At 41.7% G+C, this 13824-nt stretch overlaps 1 protein-coding gene across 1 annotated transcript in view; it reads left to right on the top strand.

The window, feature by feature from the left end:
• Window positions 1-2654: 2654 nt before the first annotated feature.
• Window positions 2655-13824, top strand: part of LOC109953195 (peroxidasin homolog) — a gene marked incomplete at its 5' end in the record, with an annotated part of 47420 nt that continues 36250 nt past the window's right edge. Inside the window, 6 exons of the mRNA XM_020588619.1 lie at window positions 2655-2726; window positions 6842-6913; window positions 8820-8891; window positions 9667-9836; window positions 12825-12942; window positions 13240-13409. Coding sequence (XP_020444275.1) covers window positions 2655-2726; window positions 6842-6913; window positions 8820-8891; window positions 9667-9836; window positions 12825-12942; window positions 13240-13409 — 674 coding nt within the window. The remainder of the gene's footprint in view (window positions 2727-6841; window positions 6914-8819; window positions 8892-9666; window positions 9837-12824; window positions 12943-13239; window positions 13410-13824) is intronic.

Raw genomic sequence — 13824 nt, forward strand, 5'->3', positions numbered from 1 at the left:
ATATTTAAATTTGTTTGGTGAGCTGAAACATTTAAGTGGCACAAATATGAAAAAAAAAAAAAAAAGAAACCAGGAGGGGGAAATACTTTTTCACAGCACTGTACTCAACAAGACAAAGGAGCTGCAGGGTGAAGAGAAGGCATGTACCAGCTTTTGTTTTTTGTCTTTAGTTTACTGTTACATAAACATACCCCGCTCCTTACTGTACATCGTAATTACATCCTTTAGCCATTTAGTAACTATAATTACAGAGCCCCGCTCACTTTAAAGCCGAGTTGATCTAAAGATCCTGCACCTTTGGCCTAACCTTTCTGGTTAGGTTAAGGTGTCGTCCCCCCTGCTCCTTTACTGGTCTAGAGCTGGGGGCTAAGTTCTATCTCCCATCTCACCATCTCACTTCCTTTGGGCCCCATTAAGGTGTCGTCCCCCCTGCTCCTTTAGGGTTAGGGTTAGGGTTAAGTCTACTCCCTGTCATTTTTTAAGCCGTTCAGACTTGACATTCGGGCTGTTTGTCGATACAACAGCTCCCCTCTCTCTCTCAACACCACCTCCATTATTATCAAGTCAAACAGAGGTCACCGCACCTTTTTGTGGAAACCCTTCACTGTTTGTTTTTGTATTTGTCAAAGTACAGTTTTGTAAGTTTGCTTTTAGTAATTCATATGTGTAATATGTATATGTTTTGTTTCTGTGAATGTGGACATACATTTATTAAGGTGAACAGCAACATTCAGGATAAATCCTGTTTTGAAGAAAGCGAGCAGTTTTTGAACTTGTGTTTCAGCAAAGCATATTTTCTGGTTAAATACTTTTTAATGAGTAATACTTCTAAAGGATATCTGGTCATTGACGGCAAGTCCATTGAGATTTGAGCCCACAACTTCCAAATCCAGTTTTCCCAAGTAAACCTTGCACGCAAAGCTTGTGCAGACACACAAAAGGCTGCAGTCTGCTGCGTTCCACATTCATTCTCAATGTCATCAGGCTCCAGTGGGGGAGTTGTCTAAAGTAAAGCCAAAGATGTTATTCTGTTAGCCATTTACAAGCTATTGCAACAATACTGGTTGTTGCAGGGCGACTACAGTAAACATAGTGTACTTAATGACCCACATTTTCATTAATGTCATTTTTAAGGCCAGTCAAGGCAGCACAGACTGAGGCAATTCAAAGTGAAACATTAACAGTGTTATAAACAGTAAGTATTAAAACCAGAATAAAGTCATGTAAGACCAAATGAAGATAAAGCATTGTTAAAGTGAGATAAAATACAAGGAGTGGAAATAAAAATAGACAAAACCAAAGGTCCAATACAGGACTGCCTAGTTACAGTGTATTAATAAGTTGGAGGTCATCTCATAAGCAACATAGAAAACAAAAGTGCAGCAGAAAAACCAATCAAAAGCACCGAATACAAAATGACTCTACATGCAAATGTAATAATAATAGATTTGTTTGGTCGTCAGTCATTTGCTAGTAGAAAGGCATCTGGAACATGTACTAAAGCAGTGTCCTTTCTCTAGGAATATCAGGTTTTTCTGTTTGTTTTTAGCTCGTGTCATTTATCATTTGCCATTTGATGAATTTGTTTATTTTTGAATGTTCCCTTCGCCTTCTGTGGTACAATATGTGATTGCCGTGACATTTACAGGTTGTAGCAATTGGAAGCACATGTAACGATGAAACTATATGGATTTTTTCATAAACTGCATCAGACACCTGTCTGTCATCATCATCATCATCATCATCATCATCATCATCATCATCATCATCATGGTGGAAAGTGAAACAGAGATGAAAAGAGAGACAGCTGAAAGCCTCTGCTTTCCTGGTATCACATTTTTCTCTTGAATGATGGGGGGAACATGCACATATCAAGGACATTTCTCTTTCAGTCTGCTCCCATGTTAATCCTATCCAGGCTGCATATTACTTGAGTTTAAAACATCTCTTCCAAGTTCAGATGTAGAAGAAGTATAGAATATGGAAGAGACATTTGTGATGTCCTGTTTGATCATGTTTTTATTTGATGCACACACTAGCTTAACAGCTGTATGTACTACTTTTTCCAGAGCTGAGCAAGTGTCTAATGTTTGATTCAGTAATATGAATGTAAAACTATTGTCTATAGTCTGAGAGTAGGACTTGTTAACTACAGCATTCGTGTACATTTCATGAGGGGTGGAAAGTAGCTTTCTGATCAAATTCTGAACGAGTTGTGTTAAATCGTTTTACCCTTTGAGCTCTCACCAGGTCTGTGGAAGTCTTTGTACTGTAGCTGTAGATGAAGAGAGAACACACTGTGTGAAAACACTGTAGTGTAACTGTATGTCATGTGCTCTGCTTTAAACTCAATACATTGTCACCTGAAGGTTTCATTGTTAAACTGTTCCAAATACTGCCTCGCTTGTAGGAAGGTGCGTCCACCTATAACTGGTGGTGTCCGAATGAAGCAGGGTGGGGTACTGTGTACTTCACTAAATAAATGTATTTCTATCTACAGTAAACATAAGTATTAGCAAAACATCTACAATTTTCAAATGGCAGCTAAACAATTATGTGACAAGGTTCTTTCTCTCATAACAAGGGGAAGTTCAGATTATCCTGTGTGCACGTGTGACTGTTATTGATTAATAAATGTTTCTTTCTCCTTTCAGCTATTTGTACAAGAATGAAATCCAATCAATTGACAGACAAGCATTTAAGGGGCTTGTCTCTCTTGAGCAACTGTAAGTGACCAACTCCCTTGTCCACCTTTTCCTTGTGCTCGCCCTACTGCTCCTCCTCCCCCCACCTACTGTCTCTTCGTCTGTAAGATACCTATACCCCTTTCCTGAAATGCCATAAACAGTTCTTCAAGCTTGCTAAGGTCTACATGGTTATAAGGGATTTACAAGCTAAGTCATATGATTAAACAATGGCAGCCATTTAACATATGTTGGAATAATGTCAGCTGTTATGAATGCTGTGTGACATGACTGTGTGGGGCTTACACAGTTATCATGATAGCTCTGTTCAGTAACCTTTCATTACAGCAACTCTCTTTTCCTCCAAGACCCCCACATGCACCCCTCTATCCTCTTTCATACTGCCAGTATGCATGCCATGAGTGCCTCCATCCTTGTATGTTGCATTGAGCCCCTTTGACTTTTTGCATGAGTCGCATGTCTTGTGGCCAGGACAACAGATATGCGCGACCCCCATGCAGAGCTTGAAGTTTCTTGAAGCCCTGTGCTGTAATTAGCACTATCTGTGCTGGAGTCAGAGCTTCTGCTTTAGAGCCGAGCTTGACCTGCATCTTTCTTACTTCTGCAGAACCACTGATGTGCTGCAGTTTGCTGTAACCTTTTCTAAGTGTTTATTTGTGAGAAACCTTTAGTGTAGTATGTATGTCTTCCTGCAATTCATGACACTCACAAATGTGTTCTGTGCTGCTTTTACAAGGTCTGCCTTTGTTGTATCTTGATACACATGTACAGTGCCTTGCGAAAGTATTCGGCCCCCTTGAACTTTGCGACCTTTTGCCACATTTCAGGCTTCAAACATAAAGATATAAAACTGTAATTTTTTGTGAAGAATCAACAACAAGTGGGACACAATCATGAAGTGGAACGAAATTTATTGGATATGTCAAACTTTTTTAACAAATAAAAAAACTGAAAAATTGGGCGTGCAAAATTATTCAACCCCCTTAAGTTAATACGTTGTAGCGCCACCTTTTGCTGCGATTACAGCTGTAAGTCACTTGGGGTATGTCTCTATCAGTTTTGCACATCGAGAGACTGAAATTTTTGCCCATGCCTCCTTGCAAAACAGCTCGAGCTCAGTGAGGTTGGATGGAGAGCGTTTGTGAACAGCAGTTTTCCACAGATTCTCGATTGGATTCAGGTCTGGACTTTGACTTGGCCATTCTAACACCTGGATATGTTTATTTGTGAACCATTCCATTGTAGATTTTGCTTTATGTTTTGGATCATTGTCTTGTTGGAAGACAAATCTCCGTCCCAGTCTCAGGTCTTTTGCAGACTCCATCAGGTTTCCTTCCAGAATGGTCCTGTATTTGGCTCCATCCATCTTCCCATCAAGTTTAACCATCTTCCCTGTCCCTGCTGAAGAAAAGCAGGCCCAAACAATGATGCTGCCACCACCATGTTTGACAGAGGGGATGGTGTGTTCAGGGTGATGAGCTGTGTTGCTTTTACGCCAAACATAACGTTTTGCATTGTTGCCAAAAAGTTCGATTTTGGTTTCATCTGACCAGAGCACCTTCTTCCACATGTTTGGTGCGTCTCCCAGGTGGCTTGTGGCAAACTTTAAACGACACTTTTTATGGATATCTTTAAGAAATGGCTTTCTTCTTGCCACTCTTCCATAAAGGCCAGATTTGTGCAGTATACGACTGATTGTTGTCCTATGGACAGAGTCTCCCACCTCAGCTGTAGATCTCTGCAGTTCATCCAGAGTGATCATGGGCCTCTTGGCTGCATCTCTGATCAGTCTTCTCCTTGTATGAGCTGAAAGTTTAGAGGGACGGCCAGGTCTTGGTAGATTTGCAGTGGTCTGATACTCCTTCCATTTCAATATTATCACTTGCACAGTGCTCCTTGGGATGTTTAAAGCTTGGGAAATCTTTTTGTATCCAAATCCGGCTTTAAACTTCTCCACAACAGTATCTCGGACCTGCCTGGTGTGTTCCTTGTTCTTCATGATGCTCTCTGCGCTTTAAACAGACCTCTGAGACTATCACAGATTTTGCACGCCCAATTTTTTAGTTTTTTATTTGTTAAAAAAGTTTGACATATCCAATAAATTTCGTTCCACTTCATGATTGTGTCCCACTTGTTGTTGATTCTTCACAAAAAATTACAGTTTTATATCTTTATGTTTGAAGCCTGAAATGTGGCAAAAGGTCGCAAAGTTCAAGGGGGCCGAATACTTTCGCAAGGCACTGTATGTGTGAAAAGAAAACCACTTCAGCATTTGTTGATTGACGTTATAAATAGCGATGGGCTGATCCTTTTTTTTTTGGTTCCGATCCAGTTCCAGGACACAACTGCTGATTCCGATACAACAGCTCTTTCATAGCATTAAAACAAGTGAAACTACCGTAAACAAAATATTACTTATGAGTAATGATGGACAAGTGCAACTAAGGACACGCATGTCCCCAAATGATTGTACATTTACAAATCTTCACTTTGGGGCTAGAAATAAACATAGCTCACATTTACCATTTAAAATGTGGCCAACATTAGGGCATTAATCATTTATTATTAATAAAAACTGTCTCCTGTCTTTGTATCGAGGGTCCAGTAAAGTGCCAACTGAACAGAGGGGATCACCTTCGATGCAGCTCACATCTGAGGTCCAAATATCAGTTGTGAAGCTCATGGCTTCATCATCTTCTGTCTCTGAAATGTATTTTCTGGGCGGCTGATTATACCTGGGCTCTAGGCGCTCCAACACACTGCGAAAGCTGACATGTTCCACAACAGATAGTGGCTGCTCATCGAGTATAATGAGGTTGAGCAACTTCTCTGTAATGCATTTAGCCTTTGAGCAGTGTGCTGGAAGTTTATGCGTTTGATTAAATTGGTTGTACTGTACAACCGCCCCTCGGCACGCTGGCTTTACACACATTACAGGTACCTGTCTTGCTTTTCAGCATTTGCAGACTAAAATATCTCCAAACAAACAACATTTTTGTCAAACCAGCAGCTCATGTTTATTAGCTCACTCGGTTACAGACTGAAGTTTATGATAACATGTGGATTGGAATCTGGATCAGTGACCCATCTCTAATTATAAATGTGAATTGTGTTTTCAGAATAGCAACAGAATTTCCATGATCATTCTGCACTCCTGGGAGGACACAGTGACCTAATGCACCTCCCTCTGCCCATTTTAATAGAGAACAAATGGCTAATTCACCAAGAAAAGCAATTTCAGCATCTTGTTCCATGCCTCATAGCTGTTTTGAATCTTGCCACAATAATGAAGTGTTTTACATGTGGGTGACAAGTTCTGACTCCGATTGCATACACTTTATTGGTTCCTCCACATCCCCGCTGCACTACGGATGCTGAAGGCTGATATCACATGTTTCTTTGGAGGAAATAAATTGCTCCAAAGACCTATTCATTTACAATACCTTCCTGTATGACCCACAGCCATTCATCTGTTGATGTTTTATCAACTTGCCAATGGGTTTATGTGTGGATGGAAAGTTGGACATCCTCTAGTCATCATTACACACTTTACTATGTTCTGGCCCATCTTTAACATATACTTTAGGCAGCACCCAAAGACACACTGATATTGGACACCCAAAACACAGCATGATCAACAGTTTGGATAAAAGAAAAGAACTCGGATGGATTGTGTTGAAAACATGCTGAGGAGTATTACATTTTAGTTTACATTCTACGCTGCTGTGCTCTTCGTGTGTCTGTCTGTTTCGCTGCTGCAGCTTTGAATGCTGCTTTCCCCAGCTGAACCCTTACAGTTACACACAGCCATCAGTTGGATCTCATTTCCTTAACCTTTTGTTTGTCAGCAAATGATATGATTTATGTTTTCTCAGCTCAAAGGCTTTAGGGAATTATGTTTGCATTCCATGAGATTGTGTACTTGCCTGTGGCTAGTCTTTTTTTCAAAGCCAGCCTTTAGCCATAGATTAAGACCCTGTAGATCAACTGTCTGAGTGCCTGATGTTCAGGAACAGGACAGAACACCTGAGTGGTCTCACCTCTTATGGCATACTAAGCCAATCAAAGTATATTTAGTCAGAGAGGGAGCCTCATCTGGTTTTACTGTGCTTTGTCATCACTTTGTTCTTCTTCAGGTACCTGCACTTCAACAACATTGGGTCTCTGGAACCAGAATCATTCACCCACCTACCAAAGCTGGAGCGACTGTAAGTTCTTCCTGCTTGATTGGTCAAACAGTATTCCTGAAATGTGTCCAAGTCATACAGAATCCTAAAGAAATCTTTATTTTAAAAAAGCATTTTCCCATAGGCATGACCGGATTCAGAGGGACACCTGATAGAAACCAGAGAGGCGGCAGGTCCAGAATGTACTTAGCATGACACTGACTGGCAGAATGCAGCAGAATGTTGACTATAAATCTAACACACCTCTGAGACTCACTGTACAGTACATTGGTTTGTCCTTACTTCAAACATTAATACAGTAATGATTAGACATTACCTTCCTGATATAGTTGACATGCACACAGTCAGAGATCATTTGTCAGATAAAAGCAGCATCTCTTTGTAACACCACAGTACCACGACTAGACTGACTGTGTTTCTGTCCACCCTGGACAGGTCGCCACTCTGTCACAGGGCTGACATGTAGACAAACACTCAAACTCACACACACTCCTACGGGCAATTTAGAGTCACCAATCAACCTAAACCGCATGTCTTTGCGCTGTGGGAGGAAGCCAGAGTACCTGTAGAGAACCCATGCAGGCACAAGGAGAACATGGAAACCCTGCACAGAAAGGCACCGGGTCAGCTGTGGCTCGAACCTGGAACCTTCTTGCTGTGACCTTGTTCTTGCGACAGTGCTAACTGCTGCTCCACTGTGCTGCCCACATGTCAGATACATGTTTAATCAAAATTTTAGGGAAATATAAATATTTGATGGGTGGCATGGTGGCGCAGGGATAAGCGTTGTCACAGCACAAAGGTTCCAGGTTCAATCCCAACCTGGTGCCTTGGTTGGGTTCTCTCCGGCTGCTCCGGCTTCCTCCCACAGTCTAAAGAAATGCATTTTAGGTTGAATGGTGACTGTATTGCCCGTAGGAGTGAGTGTGTGTGGCTGGCCTCTCGCCCAATGTCAACTGGGTTTGGCTCCAGCCTCCCCGTGACCCTGTTCAGGAATAAGCTGTATGGATGGATAGATATTGGACTGGATTCTGTATCGGCAGGTACAGGCGATCTTGATATGATGGCATCTCTGGTATTTAACTCCAGTTAATTTTATAGTGACGTCACAGGACAAATGTTTAAAGGTTAATAATGTTATCTGTCTCTGGCCACAGTAATACAGTATAGAACTATAAAAGGATTTCCATAATGTCACAGTTAACATGGCTGCTTTTTGTTCATAAACAATTATGTATACTTGTGACTTAAATGATTTAAAGACATGGCTCTCTCGCATAGAAGTTATGCGAGAGAGCCATGTCTTGTTACATTTTTGTCTCATTGTCCCTGTTTATGGGCTTCTGGCTGCCAAGTATATCCATACTTTACAGTCTCTGGTGAGGATGAGGAGATGGTGGGACACCTGCAAATAAAGTGTAATGGGGAGAGAAGTCATTCTCTGGTGCACACTAATATGTCTGTCGTCAGTCATTTTGGCAAAGTGTCTAGAGAGCATATCTGTAGATCAGTTACAGACTGAGGTAGAAGATGAAAAACTACATCAGTATAGCTATTAAAAATATAGTTTGGGGGGGATTTTGGGGGAGTAGAGCATTACATTAACAGGAAATCTTTCATGTATGCTTTTAGCCAAGAAATACAAGTCTTAGAAGTCATCATGTTAAGCCGCCATAACCTCTCTGGGAAGATGATCATAGTACTTGTGCCATTTGGAAAATGGAATATGTTATGAACAAAAGACACATCTACAGTATCTGTTTAAATATGTGTTCTTATGGGAAACTGTTTATCCATTCAAATTCCTCCTGTGAGTTTCCATTTATAGACTGAACGAGGCTTTGGGTAGTCTGTCAGGCCAGCTCTGTGGCTCCAGTTAGCTTTACAGTTATGAACAGTGATACATCATCTCTTCTCTCTCACTCAGGTTTTTGCACAACAACAGAATTACCCAACTTGTCCCAGGAACCTTTTCTCATCTTCAAGCCATGAAGCGACTGTAAGTGGAAAAGTCATGTTTGAGAATGTGTGTCTGTATCACTTTGTATAGTTAACCCCCTGATAACCAGTAATCATTTAAACGCCACACACTGCACTCTTCCCATAAATGAGCTTCTCTCATTTTCAGTCAGCTGCAGTGGAGATTTGGAAGAACTGTGTAGGGTGGAGTGTGATGAGACAAGCTAAGAAAATGAAAATGCTCCTATCTTGGATTAAAAAGATTTAATCTTCTGTGAAACATGATAATTTGGAGTCTTTGAGGCCGACTATCTCTAATACAGCTTCAAGCTTCTCTCTCTTCCAGCCAACAGACGGTGAAGCAGTTTGGCCTCTTCTTGTTTTCTTGTCTTGTCTTGTCTCAGTTATAAATGAGCTTTTACTCTTTGTTAGATCCCAGGCCAGTCTGTTTAAAAAGAGATTTAGAAGGGATCTGTATTAATTGCCACACAAATGTAAAATGTTGCAGTTCCATTTTCTGAAAAGGACGTCATGGATAGGCCTAATCAACACACTGTGGTAGAACTGAAAGTTGGATCTGTTACCAGAAGGCAACGCCAAGTAGAGAAATAGTTTCACACAGCAGGAAGAGAGTGTCTTCCAGTATGTTCCTGCTTAGCCCCACTGTTTAGACTGAGCTGGCCTGGGATCTGTCCAACACTGTTGCATGCACAACTCTGCAGTAACATGCCATATACTATATGCCTCCTGTGGATTACATGTCCATTTTTCACTTACTCTGCATAAATGGGTCTGTGCGTGTTGTCTGTGTCCAGGCGGCTGGATTCCAATTTATTAAACTGTGACTGTGACCTGCTGTGGCTGGCTGACCTGCTGAAGCAGTATGCTGAATCAGGCAATGCCCAGGCTGCTGCCACCTGTGAATACCCCAGCCGCCTGCAGGGCAGATCGGTGGCAACACTCACCTCTGAGGAGCTCAACTGTGGTACGGAGAGAAAAATCAGCCTTTGCACTGAGCACAGCGTCTCTAGAATATCAGTTAATTTTTGTTGGCATATTCGAAACAGGGACAATCATGTAATTAGATTAGTGTGAGTGGTTTGAGGAAATCAGATTTTTAATAAATGGATCGGTTGAAGGTATACTGTAAAGTTTGTTTTAAACCTTGGTTGTTTTCGGCTGTTGCACTGTAGTGCTGCTTCTCATAGATCAAGTCCAGCTGTGCTGTAAATTAGACTCATCATCTCTGTGGAACTTGCATGTGCTGCAACATAAACAGCATCAAGCTGACGACACAAGGAAGACTTTGTTACTGAAAACCACCTTATTGAACCTAATTGGTTTTATTCTGGGGCAACTTTTTAAAGCCGAGAGGAACACGTATACATGAAACAATAAACACATTCGTGTGCCTCTTGTCACACATACCGTCTCCTGACTTAAACCAAAACCTGATCTGTATACAGAACCTCCAGCTTTCCTACCTGCAGATACCAAGGAAGCCAGTCAGCCGGACTCACTCAAACAAATACACACACACACACACACACACACATTGTCTCTTTGTGTCTGAGGTCTGCAGCCACCCGCCTGTTTGACTCTGTCTGCTCTCTGGTCTGGGTAAAATGTCAGTCAGGACCCTGGAATGGGGCCTCAAGTATCACACCAGCAGCTGCTCAGTCTGTGTATGAAGGTGCTGTGTGAGTGTGTGCATGTGCATCCATGCACAAGTGAACAGTGAGATGGAGGGGCCTACAGCCTTGGTCATTGCTGTGTAGATGGGGTGTTGGGATAACTGTAGATCACTGAAACTTTCTTTAGATGGGTTGGTTCATGAAAACTTGATCCAACTTTTCCTCTCAACCCTTCATGAAAGGTAAAAGTTTTTTGTTTGCAACTGGATGATTTATAATAATGTGGTGTTCTGAAGACAGTGAAAGATAATTTAGTTGGTATAGTCCACCCAAAATCTAGCTTTTAAGAGTTAAATCCTCTGTAGACAGGCAGCTGTTAAAAGTTGGGAAAATTGCTATGTTGACTAAATGTGCTTATAACATTTTGGCAGATACTTCTACCAAGAAAACTTGTCACTACTGAAATTCAGTGTGACTAACATTAATTTAAATTGATATGAAGAAGGAAAGCACAACATTTTTATAGACCTTTTTCAAGCACTGAGAGCCAGTGGTTGTAATGTAGATTTTGGGTGGAAGCATGGGTTTTAGTGTATTGATACTTTTAATACCTCAAGAAGAAAAAGCCCACCAGTTATTGTACAGTAAGTCTACGTGGCTGATTTTCAGCCAGTGTCTGTAACAGCAGTTTATCTTCTTCAGCAGTAAATCAATCTGTCTATACTGTGCTTCATCCAGCTCCCAGTGAATGCTATAGTCTGAGCCAGGCAGGCTAGCTGGCAGCTGACTGTAATACAACCCCATTTAAATCTCAGCAGCTAATTTGATGGTCCTAACTTGCCCATTCTTGCTCAGTGCAACCACCTCCACTCCATTTGTCTGCATAGCAAGGCAGCAGGGGAAGAATGTCTGCTTCAGACCTCCCAGCTTATTCTTTCTTTCTGCCTGTACATGGGGCAGAACAATGCACAGTGGACTGAACAGCTGTCAGAGCGGCCGCCCTCCTAAAGATGAGGTGCCACCTCTATGCACAAGTGGGATTAGATGAGGCAAGCTGGCCTCCTCATTGGGCCTTGATGGAGAGTGTGTTTTCACAAGCAGGTTTTCTAACCCAGCACAGTTACCAGCCCCAGTGTTAATGTGCATTAACTTGGTGGTAAGTAGAGAGATGGGTAGTTTGGGTTTGCTTTACCTGCTGGTGTACACAAATGTGTGTATGTTAGCAGAGTACAGGGAACAGTTTGAAAGAGTGCTTCTGAAATGTGTCAACCATATGTAGACTGAGTTTGTGGGCACGTGCCACGTGTGTGCTATATGTTGGCAGATGAGTGTGGGAGCTTGTCTTTCCCTTGGGATGGATTAATTTAATGTGTACAGTGCTTTAGGGTCTGGCAGTGTTTCTTCATTGGCCTTCCCTCAGCATCTGTGTGTGTTAAAGCACACGTGCTTGTGAGTGTTTGAACAAAGATAAAGGGTGAGTGGTATTGTTGTTGACTACCTACTCATGCTCAACAACTTAACATTTCCTCATGGATGCTTTGTATTTGCGGTGGAACACTGATCTTAATACAAAAGAGCTTCAAATATCCCCTTTCAGTTCAATTGCAAGTCAATGTCAAGTCAAGGTTTTCAGGCCCAAGCACAATGACTTGACAGAGTTTAGAAGTAAGATGTTACAGGACATCCAGGCCCTTATGTCTTTAAAACATGCTTGAAGTTTGACCAACTGATCCGATTCATTTGGCTTCATAGATAAATATAACTGAGTATCATCTGCACAGCAATGGAAATTTATGCTGTGCTTCCTGATAATATTGCCTAAAGGGAGCATGTATAAAGTGAAGAGAATTGGACCTAACACAGAGCCCTGTGGAACGCCATGACTAACTTCAGTCTTGTCTGGAAGATTCATCATTAATATGAACAAACTGGAATCTTTCTGATAAGTAAGATTTTAACCAATTTAGTGCAGTTCCTTTAATCCCAATAACATGTCTCCGTAATAAGATGCTGTGATCAGTGTTGTCAAAAGCAGCACTGAGATCCAAGACAAGTATAGAGAGGACTCCTTTGTCTAAGGGGAGATTGCATACACTTTTCTACAGCACTGAGTTAGGGTCAAAGATGTGGAGGCTGAAGAAATGGAGCCAGTCATGATGGCATATTTCTCTAAACCATCTCTGATTATGTGCCCAGACACTGACGGGCTCAGCCTCATCATCTAGCCAGCATCCTTGGACAGACTAGACAGGTTCACTAGAGGCTTCACCTGACTGGCACATGCATTTACATGTCTGCATGATTACCTTCCAATGACCTTATTCGTCATCCTCCTCCAGAGGTACCCAGGTTCACCTCGGAACCCCAGGATGTTGATGTTACATCAGGGAACACTGTCTACTTCACCTGCAGAGCCGAAGGCAATCCTAAACCGCAGATCATCTGGCTCAGGAACAAGTAAGACACTTAATGTTATGGCCATGTTAAGTAACAAATGCTTTGCGCACCTCTTTTTTTGTTTAAACAAGTTCCACCTTTAAGGTAGATACGCACTGACATTTAAAATAAATAAAAGTTCCCGAGTCCTGCTTTTCCCATTATAAGGTGCTAGGATTGCACAGTTATCATTAAGTGTTATGATTATGTTGTATGAAATCTTATATTTTAGAAAAGTACATTATGTGAATAAATTGTATACATCGCTTGATTTATGTCTAATCAGTTGTGGTGTGCTTCTCTGTGCTCTCCTGGCAGCAATGCTCTGAACATGCATGATGACAGTCGTCTCAACCTGCTGGAGGATGGGACTTTAATGATCCAGGACACCAGAGAGACAGACCAGGGAGTCTACCAATGCATGGCAAAAAACGTGGCTGGGGAGGTCAAGACGTCACAGGTCACACTGCGGTATTTTGGAGCCCCCGGTAATTTGCTGCTTTCAACTTCAACCTCTGGACCTAACACAGAGCCCTGCAACATTAACAGCATCAAGCTGGTCCAGTAACACCAAGAACCCAGTAAAGCCTGGTATCAATAGGCAATCTATTAATGGCTAAACCTGCATTATTACATATTCATGTAGAAGGCCGAGCAAACAATCCACATCATAGATGGATACAGACATGGTGGTCTGGTAGGCTCCTAAGTGGTAGTGTTCCTGTTTAGCAGGAAAATGGGTTTAATCTGCTGCGTTCTTTAGCTTCATGCATTTCTACATTTGAGCTTGATATTTTTATTTTATCAGGATTAAATAAGTTCTCCTGGTGCCATTGTGGGTGGTACTGTAGAAGTTGGACAGTAGCCGTTGATGTTCAGTACAAGATGATGTAGGGGGGCTAA

Source organism: Monopterus albus, unplaced genomic scaffold (genome assembly GCF_001952655.1).
Source record: "Monopterus albus unplaced genomic scaffold, M_albus_1.0 scaffold573.1, whole genome shotgun sequence".
In the NCBI taxonomy this organism is placed as follows: Eukaryota; Metazoa; Chordata; class Actinopteri; order Synbranchiformes; family Synbranchidae; genus Monopterus; species Monopterus albus.